The sequence below is a fragment of the Corapipo altera genome, unplaced genomic scaffold, assembly GCF_003945725.1.
Source record: "Corapipo altera isolate COAL_440 unplaced genomic scaffold, ASM394572v1 2b, whole genome shotgun sequence".
In the NCBI taxonomy this organism is placed as follows: Eukaryota; Metazoa; Chordata; class Aves; order Passeriformes; family Pipridae; genus Corapipo; species Corapipo altera.
Window position 1 is genome coordinate 13122544 of NW_020884874.1, and position 23671 is coordinate 13146214.

The 23671-nt window shown below is 40.8% G+C and overlaps 1 protein-coding gene across 1 annotated transcript in view; it reads right to left on the reverse strand.

Annotated features, from left to right (window-relative positions):
- Positions 1–22362, reverse strand: part of CEP85L (centrosomal protein 85 like) — a 145577-nt gene extending 123215 nt beyond the window's left edge. Inside the window, exon 1 of the mRNA XM_027634309.1 lies at positions 22335–22362. Within this exon, the coding sequence (XP_027490110.1) occupies positions 22335–22347 (13 nt within the window). The 5' untranslated portion in view covers positions 22348–22362. The remainder of the gene's footprint in view (positions 1–22334) is intronic.
- Positions 22363–23671: the final 1309 nt, after the last annotated feature.

Sequence of the window (23671 nt, forward strand, 5' to 3'; positions counted from 1 at the left end):
AGAGAGAGGAAGAGAGAGGAAGAGAGAGGAAGAGAGAGGAAGAGAGAAAGAGAAAGAAAGAGAGAGAAAGAGAGAGAAAGAGAGAGAAAGAGAGAGAAAGAGAGAGAGAGAGAGAAAGAGAGAGAGAGAGAAAGAGAAAGGAAGGAAGGAGGGAAGGGAGGGAAGGAGGAGAGAAAGAGAAAGAGAAAAAGAAAGGAAGAGAAAGAAAGGAAGAGAAAGAAAGAGAAAGAAAGAAAGAAGGCTCTGAAAACCTGCAGATTTGGAGAGACAATTTCTTCATCTTGGAAGTTTGGAGAGTAACATTATACTAATTTCTCTTTGGAATAGTTTATAAAACTGGATATGCTGATAATCCACATACATAGAGCTGTAAGTGAAATTGGCCTGGAGACCACACTACCCAGCAAACTACAGAGCCTCCAGAAGTCCCAGCTGTTCCTGTCCCTCAGAACACATCCTTGCTCAGTGCTTTGCAGCTTGCTTACAAGCTGAGGTCTTTTTTGTCACAGTAAAAAGACAAAGAGAAATTTAAACCAAGCAGCCAACCCCACTCACTCTCTATACACGGGGGTTTCTGAGAGAGAGGGAGAACAATCCCAAATAATCTGAGAGCAAAAGGACATTGCTTAAAGACAATTATTTCCTTCCTCCAATTTGCATTATCCTTACCCTTCCTTGTATATGGATCATTGTTAAATGAAAGATACAATAGAAAGCCACAGAAAAAAACGTAATGGACATATTCCCTCCTGGGCATTAATACAACCAATCAAGCAGCTATTTTGGGTACCTTTTCATGATCTGTCCTTGTTCCCTTTAGGAAGGCTTGCTATTCCACTTACAGAGTACCCTTCCATAGTGAAACAGAGTTCAAGTACAATTATGTATTTCCAAGTGACAAGATAGCAATGTTAACATTTTACTTCTCAAGACCTAGATGCTGCAAGTGAAAATCATGTCTTGGCTTTCTGCCTGCTTCTGTCTGGCTTAATTAGTTGATCACAGCAACAATCTCAGCTAAAATGATTCTCGGTAAAAGAGTAGAAGGGAGCTGTTTGAGCAGAACTGGGTGAAGCTTTTCACTTAGCTACTACCTAGGCAAGATCCAGTCTCTTAGCTTTATTTTTTTTCCAGTGACTGAGTGTCATCCCAGTCATAAAAGATATTTTCCCTACCTCAACTATGTGGTGGTGGCACTACACAGCTCGGTAGCCCCACTTCTGTAGTATATTCACCAGTACAGAAGAGCTCATGTTTCTGTGCTCTGGATGGAGGACTGTACAGGACAAAGTTTTCCATGATAATCAAGTCAAAGTGGCATGTCCCCATCTCTTAATGTAATGATGGAACACTGAAAGTGCTAAGAGCAGTAAAACAAGAATTTAATAGCATTTATGGTTTAAACACATTTAAAACAAAGATCCAGAAGTCTTTTACAAGAAAAAACTACAATACTCAACCATCTTGCTGGAATTTTACAGTGCCCATCACAAAGATTTTCCAGCTACAGATTACTTTTAGTTCAAGTTTCAACTATGTAAACTAAGGCATACAGGCTGAGAGTGTATCCAATTACATAGTCAATTAGTTTAAATTTTTTTATTTTTTTCATAATTTAAGACATGGTGTATAGATCTCCAGTAAAGGTATGATGGTTTATTCACATCATCCCATAGATGAACAGAGTCCCATGTGTTTATTCAGTGCAGGGCTGGTTTACTTCAGTAGACTAGTGCATATTAGCAAACTGAAAAGGAATGCAGCAGCCCATCTCCTATAAACACCACTTGGCTATTTAAGCCTACACTGCACTAGAAATAGACTTATATCTCACAAACACCACCAAATGCCAGAGCATATAATTTATTTGTTGCATGCTATATTATTTTCAAATCAGATTTTATCTGTCCCTTACTATATAAAGCTGGAAAAATATTCTCATACATATTAAACACTTCTACATTAGGGGAATTACACCACTTTGAAATCAATTTACAGGCTACGCAGTGAAGGTCAAACTACAAGGAAGAGTCAGATTTTGATTTGAGTCTTGTTCCTGGTTCAGTGACTGACCTCAAACATGTTCCCCAGCATTTGTTTTTAACACTGCCTTACACTGAGGCTTCACTGACTCTGCTTTGCTTTGCCCTATACCATCTTCTTTTGCTGTCGCTTATATCTCCTGCTTGCTTAAACACAACCTCTGGAACCCTATCTGCCCCAAGGTGGGTAAGAACAAGCAGCCCCGGTATCTGTTAACCTTCACCCAACCCCTGTTCATTCAGGTGAAGACCACATGTAGTCAGGTCTGTCGTCTGCAAACCTTCCTTCAAATGCTGCCTTCTTTTGGCCAAGTAAGGACCATAATCTGTTTTAGTGCCTCAACGTGTAAAGATGATTCAAGTAAAAAAAGGTAAAAAAAAATTGATGCAGGCAGACAATGAAGCCTTAGGATACAACCCTGTCTAATCAATTTGTTTGAAATTGTGAGTATGAGACATACTTTGGACTGTACATTTTTGCACAGAGGATACACTCTGATCTTTTATGCCTCCTCTTCTAGTTAAGCTAGGTTTTCACACCGACAGCAGAGCTATTGTGTGCATGACATTTACTGCTGGAAATGGATGCTGTGTCTTGGCAATGAATGGAAAATCTGAGCATTAGCAATGAAAAGATATCTTCAGAATGTTGCTTGGTCTCTTGTTAGTCATTCAACGTAGAGGAATTCAGCACAGAGGAACCACGCTGGGTGGTTCCAGCTCTGGCCGAAGAAAAATCCTGCTATAAAACAGAGCATGGGCACTGAGCACACCAGGCTCCAGATTTTCAGTGCACACCAATGAAAACTTTCCTTACAGCAGAGTTTCAGCAACCCAGCTGGGGTTTATTTGGGAAATATGCAGTTTTCCACATAGGAGAGTAAACTGGTATGTTATTTTCAGGTTGTATGGAAAAATCTAATTTCTCTGAACAATTTGTATTTAGATGCAGCTTTACAGCCTGCAGAAAGAAAACATAGTCAACAGGCTGGAAAGTAAAGTGTCATCTAGACCAGAAGTTTCCCATTTTTTGATAACCTCACTTGAGAATGGTGTCCATGGTCTATGTCTGACTGGATTCCAAGGAGCCAATGCAGGGTCTTTGTACAGGTACAGCTCTAAGGCTTAGCATTTACTTAGTATCTTACCAGGTTTTATATCACTTACAGACTTCACCAGAATATGATTTTCTGTCCATCTTGATCCATGTCCTCTGTAAAGACACCAAACCTTTTCCCAGCTGAAGACAATGCCCACCATGCAACCTTTTAAAGAGTAATTCACAGACTGTGAATCCCAAATGCTGTGTGTGTACCTGGACACTGTGTGCACAGACTGGCACTACATGGGGACCAGAGCCATCTCCAAACTCTGCCTGCCACAGACTCCCTCTGGATGTGACAAGTGCATAGGGGTCCATAGCTTTTTTCCTTGCAGTGTCTTTGTAGGTAATGATCTGAGGATGTACAGAACATGACTAAGGCATAAAACATAAGTAATTTAAAACTAATGCAAATTACTCACAAAAGCATGTAATACACTGGATTTCTAATCTCGAATTTGTATGTCTTTCAAGCCAGAGGCCAAATAAAAAGAAAGAGCTTGGACAGGGCACAAGATGGTTGTTTTAATCTTCCTGTCTTTGGCAATGCAGTGAGGATGATGCTCTTGTGACTCATGTGTTGTGTAATGATTTTTGCATATCATTATTCATGCAATTAGACTGAAAGCTGCTGCCTAAAAGACACATTGAGTATGTATGGCCTTTATTTTCTTATTTTATTCATGTTGAAAAATAGAGAATGTAACCAGCCAGTCAAGGTGATACTCGAAGTTTTGCTCTTTTTGCAGTACTATCCATTATAAATGTTACTTATATGATCTGTATTTAACTTTATCCATGCTGGCAACATGGAGTAAAAAAGAACTCACATTTTAGTTGTTTGTAGATTCTAAACAAAAGATTATTTGTCTATAGAAAAATGATCTAACGACATATCTAAAACCTGTTTCCTGTAGAGTTTCAAGAAATCAGAAAAGGAGAGGGAGGGATTTAGTGAAAATTTTTGCAGTTCTTAGAGACGACTGAACTTAAGCAGAAGTTATCAAGAATGTGACTTTCAGAAATTTTTATTTTTAATTTGTTTTAAGAAAGAAGAAAAATGTCTCTCTTTTCTTTATATCATTATTAGAGTTTATCGTTGTATAAGGGCTTTTTGTCAGACAAAGTTTTTCTAGTAAATCATAATGAGGTATGGCTTTGGCTCTTAGATGAAATATAATTGTTTAATCTTTACATTTTTCTCATACATTTTTGCTAAATAGATTCTAGGAGTCACTGTGTTTACCATATAATTGCAGTTTTAAAATGCATACGAAACTTCTGCACAGAAATGTTTCTGCGTGAGAGTTAAAGCTGTACTAATTTGGCACCACAGCAACAGAGTGTGAGATACTTCGCAAGTTTTTATATTGGACAAGCAAGAAAATGTGGTTATCTGAAAGAAGTAATTTAGGATAGATAAAATATTTACACAAGTCCAAATCTAATCAAGGTGCTTGTTTCTTGAAGTGTATTTACATTTGTGCTAGTATACTAAAAAAAAAACCCCAAAACCAAACAAACACAAAAAATACACATGAACATAAAACAAGACAAACGCATTTACAAATCAGCTTTCAGGTCACTGAACAAAATATGTTGCCCTTGACACATAGTCACTGGTCTATAAAGAGAGATGTATATAATCTTAGCCTGATTTCCAGGAGACAGATGTCATTATTTTGCAAAGCCCATGGTATCACAAGACATAAACATTGCCATGTCTGTAAAGTAACAACTACCTAATAGATTCCAGACTTGATGATTTTTACCCCTAGAAGTCACCAAAAGGACATATGGGAATATTAATTGGAAGCCAGCACTACTGCCTTTTTGGATGGTTCACTTAGCTATCCATCAAGTGCAGCGTGAATGGGCAACTGCAACGCAGCTCCCCAGGACACTACAGAGAGGCAGAGAGATCTATCAGAGAAAATTACATCAGCTGATCTGCAGAGCATAAACAACAGACCCAGCAGGGCCCAGTTTACCTTCCTTTATGCCATCATGATGCCATTTGACGGAAACCAGCTGGTCTGGTCACGTTCTTCACGCTATATCCAGCCCTGCCACCAGAACGCGCAGACAAGACCAAAGTGTCTGATGCTCTTATGCTTTATTTTGTTTTCAGTGATTTCACGTAATATGTAGACTGACATTCTTGATATTAAAACAAAGAATCACTATCAACAAATCTCTCAGGGATTTACAGGAAATATAAACTGATTTCCACAAGCTTCATCAGTAGTGCCAGTACAGTTTTAAGCCTAGTAAAATAAGATTTTTTAAAATGTGTCTGCCCATTTCACAATCTAAATACATCTCTAATGACACTCCATCTCTGGTTATTCAGAAACTTGTCAAAAATAAATTCTCTTGGCTTGCTTTACCAGAGGAATCACTGCATGCATGCCAAATCAACAAATCACTGGGTAATTCATAATGACGGGTTATCAAGTAACTGATAGGAAGTGTTGCATGCATAGGAGAACTAGACTAATCTTTGAGAAGAGAGATATGAATATTCAACCCCCCCATTCCTGGACTGGTATTGTTAGTGCCCTTATTAATGCCTAACATCAGTGGGATAATATTTTTTTTTTTTTTCTGGGGGAAATAAATCAGGATCGGTTTAGATGTGGCCTCCTTGTTCTCAGCTGAGATAGATGGATCCCTGGCAAAGTCCCTGGTCCTAAAGCTTCCCCACAGCTGCCTCCCCAGGCTCATCTCTCATGGGGAGAGTTGCCCCCCTGTCCTACCTGGATTCCTCCTGGAGCTTGGGTGGCCTGGTAGCACACTGAGCCAGCAGGCAGAGAGCCACATCATGTGTGAAGTCAGCTCTGAGCCAGGCTGCCTCCCCACTTGTTTCTTTGCTGAACTTGAAAGCAAAATGGACATCTTGCTGTGGAAAGCCTCGATGCCAGTGCATCAAGCAATCTTTTGCTGGAGAGGTCTGCCAGGAAGCACACCAGCACTGCTCCTGACACCTGGCAGAGAGCCACTGCAACATAGCAAGGTGTCCAACCAAAAGAGGTACAAGCTTTACCCTCAGAGCAGCAGGCTATTTGATGTGAGTCATACTCCTCCCAGACCAGGAAATGCCTGGGAACAGTGTTCTTTCCTCCTGAGACAGCACAGCTGCACCTTGTCTTCCAAACTGGTCTGGCTCAAAAGGTGATTGTCACACTAAATTATCCCAGAAGGAAGAGCATTTTTTTTTTTATTTATAGCAAGATAACAAAACTTACAAACAAAAGAGATTTTACAAAAACACATTTATGAATATTTTTTAGAGCACGCACAAATGCTGTTGTGTTTGGCAATCAATGTAACAGTCACATGTGTTGTTCAACTCTTTACCTTTAAATAACATTCCTAAATTAACTATCTGTATCATTTTATCTGTCTGTTCCATGATGCTTTTGCAGGAAAAATGACCACAGGTATGTGCACCTCCCATATTTGCACACTGTAGAGTTCACCATTAGAAAAGAAACAGGAAAACACACCCCTTTGAATTTTGCACACCCTAAAGCATCACTCAAAAGAAGAGCGCTGAGCAAAACCTTCCTGTCCTTTTATTTTTTTACTTCCAGGACCAGGTTTGGAGCATGTTTTTGTATGCAAGTCAATACCATGCCCCAGTGCAGGAAGTGCACTGTCTGCAGCAGCAGACAGGAGCTGCAGCCTGCTGAGGAGTGGTAAGTCTGAATAGGTGCCATCTAGGAAAAGCCACACAGGAATCCCAGGAAAGGGGCATTTCTTTTCTATATTGTCTATTTTACCTCATTCTTCTTCATACTGAAAGAAAATCAGGCTTAAGATCTAATTCCTGAGACTTCTGTGAAAGTTTTGATGCAGACCTGCATATAAGTCTTGTGAATCCAAATGTGAATTCTACTCTGTGATTCTATGATTTTTATTCTCTGTTCAGATCTCGCCTTTTTCTGTATTCTTCATAAGCAATTATACACAAGTAAATGATTTGTTTTATATCTTCAAATCAAATTTCATTCTCAGCTGCTTCAGAAAATAAACAGACCACTTGTGCTAAAAGTAATCTCTTCCTGCTGCCTTTGCTTCCCCAGCATCACCAACATTTACATCCTGAAGCAAAGGGCCCTGGTGGTTCTTCTGTGTGACCTGAGGTGGGGAAAGTGCTCTTCATTATCTAATTGCCAAAAAAAAACAAAGCCAAGAAACCCAGGGATTTAAACTAGCTCAAAAGAAACTTAGCAAACCGGTCTCCTGTGGAGAGCTCCTCCTTCTCAAAAGGATTTATGTCTTTCCCTACAGATCACGAAAAAATACAATGGATTAAGAAGATAACCACAACTAAGAAGACACTAAGGCTTTACTCTTACATCGTATTCTAAAACGTCGTACATGCAAAACTATTCACTGTAATCCCTACATGAAGCATTCACTAGTTTTATAGGACTGTTGTAGAACCACTAGAAAACATTCTGTATATTAAACGATGTTAAACTTTTCACCTTTTTCCTACAGTATTTCACTTTTTGTCCTATAGTGTTTTAGGGGCTTTGCATACTGAGTCTTTTCTTAAAAATTATTCAGTGCAAGTTGGAGATAAGTGTATAATATTTGCATAGTGGAAACCAGGCAGTTAAAATCATGGAGCCATATTCTGTGCACACTTACTCTACAAATCCCAAGTAACCCTGCTGACCTTACTGGATTTAAACTAGATTTATAATGAAATTCAGAAATTGTCCCATACTTCCACTGATTAAGCTTCAAAGTCATTTACTTATGACCTTTTCTGAGCACAAAGACATTTTAGACAGTGTTACATAAGCGTCTTGCTAGATACAGTACGACTTCAGTTAAAAAACAATGATGGCAACAATTACAGTTTCTCCTTCTTCAATCTTCTTTAATATTGCTGGAACTAAAAAAAGATATTTCCTACAATATTATCTTAATTTCTGATCCTTTTCTCTGGCTCAAAGAAACAGAAAAGGTACATCTAGAAGCAACTTACTTGGTGACATATTTCATCCACTGCAACATATCATGATTTTTTCTTTATTTAACATTATTTTCTTCCTCATCCTCTCAAATGTCCCAAAAAATACAGCTTCTAGCACTTCTCAGGAAACTGGTCTACATTCTTGCCAGGTTGTCAGGCAGAGTGAGTATGTTGACCTGGGGACTGTGAAATAGCAGCCTAGCCCAGGGGAGTAGCTTTCTACTAGCAGTAAAAAGGTAGGAATGGAGTAAGACAAACCCCAAACCATAAACGCAGGTCAAGCCCTTGACATGTACTTGAGACAGAAGTACCAATACTACCTCTGGAATTTTATTGCTTTGCACTACCCCGAATGTTTTCCCTATGGAAAGCACTCTCCATAGCCTCTGTCATGGAGCAATGCATCCATCTCAGAGCTTCACTAGGTGATGTTAGAACTCACCACGACATTCCTAACAGGACAGACACCCCTTGAAACCTGGCATATTTTTGACACCACACCTGCATAACTCATTCACAAGTGGGAGCAGTTCTGATGTGGAGTTTTGCAGTATCAGTGTAATCGCATTTGTGTGGTACATTCAAAGAGAGGTTGCATAGCACAAGGTTTGCAACATGAATACAAAGAGTGGTGACCAGAAAGATCATTAATTCATACATCTAAATACATGCTGTACATTCTGACTCTCTTCTTTTCTCTCCAGTCAGTTAATAGTAGCAATTTTCCAATCTGCACGGAACATATTTTGAACTTGAGAAGTCATTTTGTCTACAGGGAACAGGAATGACTCCTGGCATTACACTTCCCTTCATGATACTGATCAAGCTTGACTCATTAGAGTAACATAACAGAGCTCTTCCAGCCAAAGATACTTCATTTTAAATGAATGCAACATTAACTGTATTTAATGAATGTAAAAAATTTTTCATCTTAAAAAAAATAAATTATGTTTTATGACTGACTCACAATTTACTGCACTTGTGTAGGTGCTTACGGTATTGATCCTTATTTTATTTTCACATTGTGAAAACTTTAAATTTGAAAATGTGAATTTAACATATTCATATTCACATTTGCACATACTTTGGCTGGATATAAATGATAACAGAGTGGGATATCTATTTATTGTCATCATCTACAAACCCACTGTTTTCTAGCAAAGTGCTACTTTGGCTTCCTCCCCAAAAAATTTTGCGGGACTTTATACAATTGTATTAAAGCCTTACCATTACCCATGCTGCATCTACAGTCACAGAACATGAAACTATGTCCTCACCACGAAGGTAGGCTGACATGTTTAGAAGAAGTTAAGCAAAAATTCACTCTCGCCAGAAAGCACGTTTGAAGTCTGTGAAGTTCAATATTAGTTCATAAAAAGCCAAGAACTGACCTTAAAATCTCATGTCTCAGTATTTTTTATTCTACTGAGTGAGACTAAGGCTGGACCTGCTCTCAGTGAGCTGGCATGTAGCTCTGTCTTGAGGAAGGGAATGAGTGAGTAGGAACAGATCCATTTTTAATCTAGCAATTGGCAGGAAGACTAACACACATTTCAGTCCCATTTCTTCCATAGGGAATATGGTCTAACCACACTCATGCCTGATGGTTGGAGGATCCGGGGAACATGGGGCACAGAGCAGGGTATTGGCGGGTGCCCAGGCTGAACCTCAAAATGCAGCTGGCAGGCTTACCTCATGTCCCACAGTTCAGATGCCACCTCAGTGTGTCTCTTCCATGTAATGCAACCAAGGCCCTTTCCCAAAGATCCCTCCTGCCCTCACTGTACTTTTTCCACCCTAAGTGGCTGTGACTCACAGTACACAGGTAAGGAATGAGTCACTTTATAAACCTTCTCTTGCAAAGATTAGGCTTCCTGTTAATCCACAGCTAGTCAAAAATGCTTTTGTGCAATGTATCTCACATTTTCAACTGGGAAAAAACCCTGCAGTTGTGATACATTGCTTTTATATCTATTATATTTAAAAATACAGGCAAATAAAAACAAAGCCCTAAAAATAGTACCTATAATTGCTTTTCATTTGAAGACCCTGCTGTGAAGTTACATGCTAAAGCTCACAGCCCACTCATCTGACCACTGGAAAGGACTAGGTCAAATACAGATTATTTTTCAATGGCGATAAAAGTTAGGATGGGCAGTCAATAAGGCAAATCTGCATATGTATGAGGAGGAAAGATGGGGCAGATAAACTGTTAGGGAGGGTGGTAGCTGCAGGTCCTTTCTCCCCAGGGGTTGCCAATACAGACAAGGAGAGTTAGAAGAACAGAGTGATAGATTAGATAAGGTGAGTGCTACAGCATCTTTATTCTTGTAGAGAACTTTGTTTTGTATACAATGAGAAGAGCTTCATTCAGAATGCAAATGGTTTATAGTGGCTTCACCAGCAGCTACTGAGTAAAAAGCCTCATTTTCATTTACAAAAGTTTTCTGTGAAAGGGTCCATTTCTCTGATGTTACCTTGCAATGATACCATACAGAGGCCTGTTCTTGTCTGTTGAGCTGCTAGGGAGCTAGCAGTATTTAGAAGTAATGTTCTTCTAAAACTAGTTGATTCTTCAATTAAAAAAAAAAATTACTATTGTAAGGCTATAAAAAAATGGCTTTTTAAAATTAATCTCAATATGTGGCAATTAATTAATGATAGAGTGGTCAAGTCTCACTTATTGGCCTTGGATTATCATATTCAATCCCTTTCAGTCTTTTTCCATGGCAAAATAAATTCCTGCTACCACAAGCCCATGTGCATTCCATACTGTGTAGTTCTACCCCTTTAACTCAGCATTTGCTTTTGGTAAGCTATTTAGTTTGGTCTTGGCATTTGCACACTGCAGGAAACTATTAATACGTGAAACATCCCTTTTCACAGATATGAGCTCCTAATTAAACACAGAGTAAATTACATCTGCCTTTATAGCCTTGATTAATTCCAACAAGTTAATCTTTATCTCCATGCCCAATACAGGGAACTGATTGGGGTGCTTGTTTATCCCACTAAAACAGCTCTCACTGAACAGTGCCTCTAAATGAAGTTTGAGGAGAGAGGGACTGGTTGTCTCCACAGCAACTTTCTTGGCTCTTGCAATAGCTCCGCAAGTCCTCCAATTACAGGAGCTTGGGCCAAACAGAGAATAGACTGAAGAAAGATGCCTCTCATCTCATCACTTGGCTTCATGGTTACTTCCTCAAGTGCTGGTAGTGTGAGCCAAAAGCTCCCTGACGCACTAGAGACAAACAGGGCTTAGGAAATATAAGTGGCAGATTCCTCCAGCCAAAACACAAAATACTGCTTGAACACTGGTGGAAGAACTGTATCTCACCTGTGACAAGTCTCCCGCATGTGAGAAAGACTTGGCTCTTGGCCTTTGTGTGTTTCCACTTAGGAGCTCACAAACCTCATCTGACAATAACACGACCAATTCAGAATCACAGAATCACTGGGGTTGAAAAAGACCCTTAAGATCATCAAATACAAACATAACTGTAAGATTACCAAGTCCACCAATGGAAATTGATTCCATTTCAATTAGTTATTATTATTTTTCTGCTTCTGTTGCAAAACCACTTAGACTGCAGTTGATGCCTGACCATACAGGAACTACAAACGTGAGCAGATAAACTTCATCTTTGTGGAGAAGTGATGCTGCTTTAAGTTGGAGGCTGTCTGCGGTGAATAAATTAGTGTGAAGTAGCTAGAGTGTGAATTTGCAGCCCACAAGCTAGGCTGCACTAGGCTTTTGCATGGTCACTGTGAAAGCAGAGTAAGTTACTGTAATAGTTACTGTATACTAAGGACACCCATAAAGAATATAGCACAAAGTAGCTAGTGAACTATATATTCACATCCTAGCTAAGTATCCACTTATTTCTTCAATGCATCAATATACAACCTAAATTAGCAACCATATGAGTTGGTGCAACCCATGTTTCTTTTTGTGCTGCAACAAAAATAAAAGTGGAAGCACTAACAGGTTAAGATAGGAACAGGAGATGAGGGACCTGTACTCCAGTAATCTACGTGAGGATCAGCACTCAGCTCTTTTCCAACCCAGCTTCTCCATCTGCTCTTCCCTGCACCAACTCTCAGTGTCCTGTCCCATGACTCAGGTGTCCAGCCCTGCTCCCTGGTTTGGTCACTCACTTCCTTACTTCTTCAGGGTTTATTGTAGTCCAATGATGGCCCCAGCATGGATCAGCAGAGCAGCCTGTTTCCTGCATGCTTGCTGACTTTCCCCTGAACTGCCCCATGATCATCACAGACAAACAAAAGAATTTCCAGTTCAGTGAATTTAATTATTTTTTATTTAAGGCTTGTTAAAAACTTTTTCCTTCTGATGTAACTAACGTGAAAGTGCAGGAAATGATCAGTTAAGCCCAAGGAGAGTCTGAGTGGACACTTGCCCTGGCTGGAGACAGAGGCAGAGTGCCATGTTAAGCCATGCTGTGTGAAGTTTTCAGAATACCATTTTCTGCCAGATTCTAACTCATGATATGCAATTTTCCCCATCTCCCCAAGCCAGAGCTGTGGGATCTCCCTGGTTCCTGCCACACGGGAGGAGGGTGAGGTGGGTGCCCCATGCTGAGTCACAGAACAGAACCCAAGAGGGATGTTATAGAACACTTGGCCTTCAGCCTGAGATGTGTGCCTCTCCTGATGCCAGTGCCAGGCCATGAGTCCTGATGCGGTGAGTGTGTCCCTTATGACATCTGCTCTGCTTTCCAGGCTTGAAAACAGGGAATAAAAGGAGAATAAAGGCCCTGCAAGTTTTCCAAAGCAGAATCTTTTTGTCACCCCATGTCTGTATAATCTGTCTCTTGGCTGGGGCCTGCAGAGTGCTGCCAGCAGGAATACCAATTACTCATCCTCACCATCCCTAGCAATACTGTTCAGCAGAGATGTGTTTCTTTTACATGTGTAAGACAATTTCCAAAACAAAGGATTTAAATACACATTACTAATCTTATTTGGATTCTATCCAGAAGAACTAAACAAAAACCTTTTAAATAATAAGATAATATAGTAAAATCAACCTACTATGTTTTAGAAATATCTATTCAAAACTGTAAGAAATAACTGCTAGAAATATTCGAACACATACCAGCAGTTCTGTCATTTGGGCACATATATTATGGGTTTTCTTGAGACTAACCCTTTGCTCATATTTTTTCCACTCAGTTTCTCTCACAAACCTGGCTGTTATTTCCCCGTTTGCTCTCTGGTTAATCACATTCTCTTCTCAACTTCCTCCTTGCTCTGTTTGTATGTCCACTTCTGGGATCGTGCCTTCACCTTTTCACTATCCACCTTGCTTGGGTGTTTGCTCAGAAAAGAAGTGTTTCTTGCTATGGGACCGCAGCACTGGTGGCCGCCTCTGCTCCCCTCCATCATGCTATTCCTCAGCTTTGCCCCTAGGAGCTTTGGAAAGCTGAATTAATGAGCATGGACCGCGTCATTTTGAAAGATGCAAGGCAGTTTACAAAAGATGGAAAGATGTGTTTTTACCGGATCAAAGCCTCTGCAAGGGTAAAGACAACTCTTGGCCTTCTGAAAGAAGGAGAGCTCTTTCAGGAGAGATTTTGTGCCTAACCTTTTATAATGCTCTGTTCTGTAAATTACAGTAAAACTAGATTCTATTATGTGAAACTAGCACCCTCCTCATCTCTCCAGCTTTGAGTTATGTGCTGAAAGCTCCAATTGCAGCCACTTGAGTGATGGGACAGGACTGGCTACAAAGTCAGCTGGCAATATTATGAGGACTATTTTGGTTGCAGGCAGCAGCTAAGTCCTGTTAGCAGAGGGGCTGTCGAAGCTGCCTGGCTTTGCTGTTCTGCAGAGCAGGCTCAGCAAGGCCAAGCTCTGCCCCACATCCAGGCTCCTACCACAGATCGAGTTCAGGGCTCCATTGCTGTGCTGTGTTACCTGAGGGGCTTCTGCAGCCCTGCCAGTCATTGTGTCCACTGCTGAACACTTCCCTAGGAACTTACTGCAGTGCCGAGTGTGAAAAAAATGTTTTGAGAGAAAGAAGTCTTCAAATAATGCAATTGCTCACACCCACACCTAAAAAAGGGAAATATTTATAAACAGTTCTACCATTATTTATATAGTTTCCATGGCTCTCCTCTGTCAAACTCCACCTGTGCTTGCCATGAAACCATCTTCCTGACGCTGTATTTACTCTCTGGCTGTAACTTTTTACAGATAAGGGAGAGATTTTGTTCATAATTTTGACTGAACAAACTCCAAGAACAAAGAAACGTCACTCCTCAACGATGACACATTTAAGCTAAATTATTATAACATGCAATACCTGAGAGGGGTAACAATGCAGAAAAAGTCAATGGTTACAGCAAAGGCCTCTTGTCTACACCATAACGTCTTGAGGTGCTGCTGTATCAGACAATGTTTCCTGCTGGAAGTTGGTTGTGAGTGAGGAGGCTATTGTGTAAAAAGGGGTCAGAAAAGATCAGCATGTTTCCCTGTCCAGCAGAAGGGCAGTGGTGTGTCACACAAGAATCAGGCCACTCCTGTGCACAGAAGGCTTTCATTTCCTGCCCTTGTCCTTGCACATGACATGCATTTTAGGTACAGGGTAGCACTTCTACCCACTCTCCAAACACCATTTCTACTGATTTGTTCTGCTGTTACATAGGAAATGATGACTGTGGTGCAGTGTTTCCTGCAGGTTAATGGCTGGATGGGAGCAAATGGTGGTCTGTAAGTAAGGTGAAGGATATTAACTCCAAACAGTCAATAAATCTTTAGGAAATGCCCTGACCTCTGTTAGTTATTGCCATAAAAATTGGGAAAAAAATCCCCATTTTTTCTGTATGACATAGCCACCACTGGTATGCATAGAATATATATTAGCAAATCCTTTGGCTCTCTCTCAGGGCTATAGTCATCATAATTTGCTATTTTGAGGGAAAGACATGCTGATGTGCTGGGAGGAGTGGGGGAAGGAAACCATGATTGCTTTGAAAACCGCAGTCAGAAATTAAGGCTTAGTTTTTCGTTTTCTAAAGTGTCTTTACTTCCTTATAGCATCAGTTTTTTAATTCTTACTGTTGTTTAGAATTTTAGGCTCCAGTCCTCAGAGCCATTTACTTCATCCCTTCCCTTGGGTAGCTCCTATTACTTTTTTCTCAGAGGATTCACCAGGATATGACTGTGTGGTGTTTGTGTGACATACCTGTGTGTGCAGAGGAGGAAATGAGAACAGAATCAGCATTTGAAAAGGATGTTACAGCACAGATAACCAGCAAGCAGCTCTGAATGTAGACAGTAATGGACAAACTACACCTCTGCTCGAAGAGGAGGTTATAAAGGTGAGAAGCTTAACAGGAAGGTAGCTACATCTACTTAATTCTTAGTACTTTAGTGAGATCTGCCCTGCACAACCTTTTTTTCCCGTGCCTTTCATTACAGTGTGTGCTCCTTCTATCAATATACTTTGTGGACATTTTATTGCCTTTAAAAACATCTCAGAAAGGACTTTAGCTTATATAAGGACTAACAAGATTTCAGTACCCTGTGTCCTTGCTCCTCACAAGACATCACTGCACAAACTATTCCAAGGAATTCTTTCAGAAGGGATACCTTGCTGTTGCCCATAAATCTAAGGGCAAGCAGATGAAAAAATTAAAACTGTGGTGACACTAAATGATTCAAATTAATTAAATAAGGCATCGGAGTATTTTAACAAATGCTATCCTACCATGCAACTCAGCAGTATTTGAAAGATAATGCTATTGTATTTCCATCAGAGTCAGCAGTAGATGCAATAGTCTTTGGATAAGATCCTCTACCTCCTGGCAGGCTCTTGAGGAGATGGAGGCAAGACCAATGCCTGAAGTGGCTTGGAGGATGATGAAGGCACTGTATAGTCCAGCCCAATTCAGGTACTGATGATGGACATTGGAAAGTATCTTCCCTTTCAAAGTTTTGTGGCAAAACTGTGGATTAAAGGCAAATGCTACACTTGTATTATTAGAGCAACTCTAGTTACAGGCTAGGGAGAGCCACGAGATTTAACAGATCTGGTCCAGTCATTTATAGGTGGAACTAAATTGCCACACATGCCACTCTTTCTGTCCTTTTTGTTAATCTTCTTTTCTGCTTGCTCAACGCTATTCACAAATGCTAAGTTCACTGACAGTGAAGCTTGCTTTTTCACACAGTGTTGCATGGATTTAGTCCATGTGTTCCTAGGGACTTGCAAACCACAGGTTCAAAATTGTTAATCTCTCCCTCTGCCTAGACCTTGCATAAGCCAAGAGCACCTCCTCTGCACACTCCTTGTGGTTTTCTTGAACAGTTGCTATCCTCTGTGATCAAGATGCCTTTGCACACAAGATGATGCACATCAGCCACACCACTACCTTGTTACTATCCACGTAATTCTCATCTCTCCATTGCAGAAGGTGAATGTTTTTGCCAGGCCTTCTACACACTGACCAGCAGTTCAAGTAGATTACCAGTCTGCAGAAGCTGTTGCCTTTACTCTTCAAACCTATATTCTCTGTGTTTGTAAAAAAAACCTTCTTGTGACCCTTTCTGGCATTATAACTTCATTACTGAGTTTCTCTCCCTGAAGGCTGGGAAAGCACTGGGAGATAACAGATATCCTATCTACTGTCCTTGAACCAGTTGCTTAGCCTGTGTTGTTTGTCAAGACCACTGATCCTACCATACCTGGGAAGTTTTTGGAAGCCAACCTTACCTACCTCCAGCGATATCACAGGCTACTTTGTGAACCACATAGGGCTTTCCTAAGGCACACCTAACAGCTCACAGCTGTTCCAGACACTGAGAAGTGGCTTGCCCTTCAGACACGCTCCTCTGTGTTGTGAATCTTTTGAGAAGGACCTAATTTCACTGATCAGCCATCTCTGGTGACCTATGTAGCTTAGCATCTCACCTTTCTTAGGCACTAACAGCAGCACTGACTTTCTTTTTTTTTCTTTCTGCGTGTTATATAGCACATGTGACTTTCCGAATAGACCAGCTCCTCCTCCTTGCAAAGCCATCCCCTCTTTGCACCTTTCTTTTCACTGATTTCTGGATGACACTCTTAACTTCCTCTGCTACAATGCAATCCTAATCATCATTCTGCTTGTAGAGTTCTATATTTTGGAATATTTTCTTGTCTTTAGAGTGCCTTTTCCTGAGATCATCAGTTGTTCAGCGCTGGTGATCTAGAGTCTGATGTGCAGTACTTCCTTATTATTTTAAATAAATTATTTTAAATACCTCTCAGCTTGAAAAATCTGAAGATAATTCTGTCACTTTGAAGTTCCCAGAAAAATGGTTTATTTACGCCTAAGGTCATCATCATCATGGCTAGGCTTCGTGAACGAAGATTTGGGAAGGGCTCTACCCACATTTGCTACAAGTGCACTGGTGGCTAAAGAGGCCAATATGAGATAGACAGATCTGGTTGCAAAAGGCACAGCAGAAAGACTCCTTAGGTGGTATATTCTGTAAGACATGGTTCTTTCTGCGTTGCCTTTTCTCCTCAAGGGTGATCCTGCATGCATTCTCAAAGGCATCAGCAGTGTTATAGATGGTGTGTCTCCAGGCCTTCTGATTGGAGGACAGAGTAGACCAGTTATGATGATCAATATGGCCAAGGCTGAGATGTTGTTTCAGGGAGTCCTTGTATCTTCTCTTTGGGGCTCCTTTCTTGCAGCAGCCAGTGGCAAGTTCACCATAAAGCAAGATCTTAGTGAGGCAGTGGAACTTCATCCTGGAGATGTGTCCTGCCCAGTGCAGCTGTGTTCTCAGTAACATGGCCTCAATACTTGTGACTGCTGCCTGTTCTAGAACAGATGTATTAGTGACATAATCTGACCAGTGGATGTTTAGGATTGTACAGAGGCAGCTTTGATGGAAGCATTTTAAGAGTCGCAGGTGGTGGTGGTAGATGACCCATGATTCGGATCCATATAAAAGAGTAGACAGCACTATGGCTCTGTAAACACTGATCTTTGTACTTTTCTTCAGGTGTTTATTTCACCAAACTCTTTTATGGAGTTTTCCAAAAGCACTATATGCCTTTGCTAACCTGTTGTCTATCTCTCCATCAATCTTACCATCTGAGAAGATGATGCTTCCCAGGTTATTGAACTGCTGGACTGATTTGAGCTCTGATTCGCCAGTGGTGATATGGGGATGACGGAAGATGTCCTGAGGTGGCAGTTGATGGAGAACTTCTGTCTTCTTTAAGCTGACTTCCAGCCCAAAAAGCTCTGCAAACCACGATGTTAAATGATGCAGAGCTGCTTCTGTGTGGGTGACAAGGGCGGCGTCATCAGCATAAAGCAGCTCCCGGACAAGATGGTTTAAGGTCTTAGTGTGGGCCTTCAGTTGCCCTAGGTTGAAAAGGCTTCCATCAGTACGGTATCGAATGTAGATACCATCTTGATCAAGGTCTGCCATGGCCCTTTGGAGGATCATGCTGAAAAAGATTGTGAACAGGGTTGGTGCGAGAACGCAGCCTTGTTTCACACCATTAGTTATTAGAAAGGGCTCAGAAAGTGCATTGCCATATCTGACTTGGCTGTGCTGATCCCCATGGAGTGAGATGATCATTTTAAGGAACTTGGGAGGACTTCCTAAACGTTCCAAAATCTGCCACAGACCTTTTCTGCTCACAGTATCGAAAGCCTTCGTGAGATCATCAAAGGTTACATAGAGACCTTTGTTCTGTTCCCTACACTTCTCTTGCTTACCTCTGCCTTTTCACAGGCCAGGATATCTTCTAATATCTAGGTACCTTAACCACTTCTGTAGCATATTCAAGGCAGAACTTTTCAGGATCTGTAGATATTCCTCTGCACTTTGTTCGGGGCTTGTGCGAAAAGCTTGTGGCTCACCATCTTCTCACAGTCCAATTTTGTCATAGGTATCTGTGGCATCTTCTACTGATAATGTGATTTTCCTTCACTGCTTATGCTGTTATGAAGCAACGGGAGATTTTCTGGAACCTTTGTCACTGAGATAAACAAGGGAGAAGTGGTTTTTAGGGAAGAATGAAGAATCACTCATGATATTTTCAATAGCAGCTGGAATATTTCAGGTCAATTTTCTATTTAGCTTGAGCACAATAACGCACATGCAGATGATGTAGTAGAAACTTTTGAAGAGAAAGAATCATTCACTTATTGGTTTTTGGTTTGGGCTCCATGTCTGCACTTACTCCTGCAAGCTCCTGTCACCTGGATAGTCTGAAGTGCACAAACATTTCTCTCAAACTGCTCTCTAGACTCCTGCCTTTGCAACAGAATCTTTTGATCTGCTGAATCATACAGAGAGTATGAATGGTTCATGCAGGTACACAACAGACACAGGCCAGCTAACCTCTGAGCTCCTCTAGCACCTTCGCAAGTTCTTTAAAAACAGAATCTGTATGTGGCAGAGTCAGGGTGCTTAAGGACTCCGAACTTCACTAACTCAAAACACAAAAAGGTTCTTCACCCAGAGAGTGGTCAGGTACTGCAACAGGCTCCACAGCAAAGTGGTCGTAACACCAAGGTTGGCAGTGTTTAAGAAGTGTTTGAATGATACTCTCAGACACACAGTGTGACTCTTGGGGATGGTCCTGTGCAGAGATAAGGGTTGGACTCGATGATCCTTGTAAGTCACTTCCAACATGGCATATTCTGTGATTCTGTGTTTCTGTGAAATTAAAAAAGTCTCACAAAACTAAACTTCAGAAAGATGTTATAAATAAATAAATAAATAAATAAATATTTTTCTCTGTATAATATTGCTCTTTGCAGAAGCATCTAGTTCAGAGTAGGCATGAAGAATCTAAACTTAACTTACATACCCTATGATACAAACTCCATTTTGTGAATTAGAGGAGCACTGGGCAGAGACACAAGCGCAGAATCATGTGGTAAACCAAATGCATTATTTATTATTTAGTAGGGCTTCTGTAATACAATTCTGGACATTGACTCATTTATGAAGTTCAGTAAGAAAGGAATTGAATTCTTGTGTGAAGAAAATAAGCTTTCATATTCAGCTACTATGCCAGCAAATATTGAAAGTAACAAACATGAGATGAAAAGATGTCATAATGTTCTTAGCCACTGCTCAATAAATATTGACTGAAGTACATCAAAGCAAATGAAGGAAGGTACACAGAGTAATGGTGAAAGATGACACACAGATTCGAGTTTCTCAGGCCACCAAAGAGCTTGTACATTATAGGCAGAAGGAATGAGAGCTCCCCTTTGCATGAAACTCATCCTCCTCCTGAACATTCATGGCAAACCATTCACACCACTGCCAGGCTTGGCACTGACAGACACTTGGGCTGGCACCACCAACACTGAGCTACAATAATCCTTTAAAATAAAATTTGCCGTGAGACAGCAGGAGGGTGACTCAGAATGCAAGATCCTGTTTTCCACACTTATCTGACCATGAGACCCTGCTGGCACTGTCAGTGGTGATGCCCATGAGTGCCAAATCTAATGGTAGTTTCTCTGATACGAAGCCTTGTGGAGACTCAGAGGAGACAGTGGAGACAAGATGAGTAGTGTAATTGAAGAATACCCTCTCTCTTCTTTACATCAGACTCAGAGTGCTGGTATAGTGTCTGTGACTTTCCTGGAGAGCAGCTTTCTGGCTTCCCACTGTCTGGCATTGTATTCCTAATTCTGCAGTTGAAGTACCTAAGATTGCCTCTCACAGTTCACTGAAATGCAGTGTGATGCCCAAGGGCTGTACATTTTTCTCTACTTCATCTCAGAAATGGATATTAGTCCCTATTTCTAAGGCTACCATTGTAAGTCTCTGGATTTTTCAATTCTTCACATAAAGTACAGGGATTGTCTTAGGCTTTCACATGTCACTTCATATCCAGTTAATGACAATTTAAGTTAGTGTAATTGTATAGGAGAGTATTCTACTTTGCTTAACCTTAAGCAGAATGAATCTTTAAAGTGATGATGTAAAGAAGTGTCACTGATGAGCAAACAGCTAAATAATTTTCTCTATTATTCATTTCACACACTAAATCATAATACTTTTTGCTCTCACTTTTTTTTGCATTTGCTACTTTTCAAGTTAATGGCTTGCTTTCCTTTTCTAAATCTCATTTTTTCCTCGAAGTAACAATGGAAGTTTTGCGTGAGGAAGCTGGAACTTAAAAGCTGATCAGCAACATGTTAAAGAAATTAAAACTTTGTGAGTGAGTAGAGAGAAGAGTGTTCAGACACAGAGTAAAACTCAGAGTGCAAAGAACACGCTGAGGCTCTCAGCTCTTCTGCAGCCTGAAAAGAACAGCCCCTCTATGGCTTGCTCTGTGTTGGCTTAGTTCCCGCATTACCAGCAAAACAACTGCCTAGCAACCCAGCTTTTCCCACAACATTTCCTGTGTGCCTAGAAAAAAAGTATAGCACCTAACATTCTCTCTGTTTAATCCCCTTATTTGAGAACTGTATTCAGCCCTCTGTACACATGGGAGCTGTAACTAGCAAGGCAATTGCTGTTGTGTCAATGCAGACAAAGTCAAACCAGTCCCGTGATCTGTGCTGCAAGTTGTGCAGCAACACTGTGAGCCCTGAGCAGGTTATCTGTTCATCAGACAGACAGCAAACTTGCTGCTTCCCTCCACCGCATTTCCCCTAACAAAGGCAGGAAGCCATGGCTGTTAGCAAAAAGGTACTGATATCCTTCCTATTGAGGAACCTGTTTTGTGAACTGCAAGGGAGATCTCTAGCACACACTTAGCCATCGGCAAGAGTCCATTTGAAGGCATAAATAATTCAGTCCTCCAAAAAAATAGTGCTGGTTTGAACATGTGAAATTGCTTTTTCAGTTACTGCCTTTAAGAAACAGTCATACAGTATAGTTACTAAAAGTTACATTTTCTTTTCTGACATCCCAGCTGCAGCAGCATCTTGCAACTCAGTATTTAAGGTACTTTCCTCACAGTTTCAGCACCAATAAAAGAAAGAGCTGCCCTGAATCTTATGCAGCTGTTTCTGAGCAATATGCTGAGGAGACTGCAGAAAACACAAATTTGCTTGCATGTTCTCTGGAAGCACAAGCCTTCTCATCCCTCCAAAAGACAGCACTGTTGGAGAAACACTGTAAATAAGCTCTAACTGGCACAATTAAGAAAGCACTCTTAACCAAACACGCAGAAATTAGGGCAGCAACTTACTTGTCGTCTTCATAACTTCCTCAGGAACATTGTCTTTTCAAATGAGTGCAACAGGAAATTGTGGCGATTACGGGTAAGCTGCACAACTGCAGCTCAAACCACCCACTGCAAAGTGCAGAGGCAGTCAGCACTGGATTGGTAAGCAACAACAGACAGCCACCTCCCCTTCTTCTTGTACTTTGCATATAAATCTTAAACTGATGCCATGTGGAGAGAAGTGACTTTAACAAAGAACTACGTGACATATGTCTGAAAAGACTTTATTACTCGTGATAGTTCTATGCTCAGAATAGCAGTATAAGTAAGCAATAGCATTTACTGCTGTGAAGTTCTCTGAGACCTACAGATGAAAAGCATCCTAGGCCTGCTACTGTTTAACACTGATTTTATCTGGACAGGTTCAGGTGTTCGCTGTCTTTATTAAAGGCGATACTGACCTTTAATTCCTCTTCATTACATGGGGATGAACTCAGACATTCTTGCCCTGTATTTTGCTGCAGTGTGGTAGAGAAGCGATGTGCATGCTCATGGGACAAGTAGGTCCAAACACAACTCCACACACCCTTGCGTTCTCTACTGAGGCAGAACTGTGTCCATAGTGAATGAGGACCCTGCTCCTGCCTTCTTACAACTGGGTTTCATAGTAGGGCAAGCAGCTCACTGAAACCATGCCAGTGTCCTGCAGCCTTTAAGACTGGAACTACAATCTGTTTTGTTTCTGAATTAGCATCTGACAGATGCAGACAGCTGCCACTAATATCCAGCTCACAGAAAAATGTATGTAAGACTGGGAACTCAGGGAAAAGCTCTGATAACATCAGATACTGCAGACAGTTTGGCATGTCTTTAATAACTGGATTGCCTCACAAGGGTTTATACTTTCAACTCTACATTTTTGTCAGCATCAGTTTAGCACCCACTGGATAGTTAGATAAGGTAGAGATTAGCAGCAGAGCAACAAAATATTCATGCAAGTGGATGAAATATTGATAACTAAATTGTAATTGCAAGAACACCTGAAAAATCTTGCAGAGATGGTGTGGTTGGAAAAGACAGGAGAATTACAGAAAAGAGCAGTTGTACAGGATTGCTGAAGGGCAGATCTAACCTACAGAACCTGTGTTTCTGGACATAAGTCAAGAAATTTGCAGAATGCCTCTAGGAACATCTAGCTTTGTAAGCTGAGTCAGCTCCGTGACATAAACTCCAGGAGGTCCTGCTTACACAGCTACATGTCAGACTAAAATTCACTGGAGATGCACATGTAAAAGGAAACATCTGTGCCAGCAACTAAAGCAAGTTAGCAGTGCTCTCTTGCATAACAGAAGCAAAAGGGC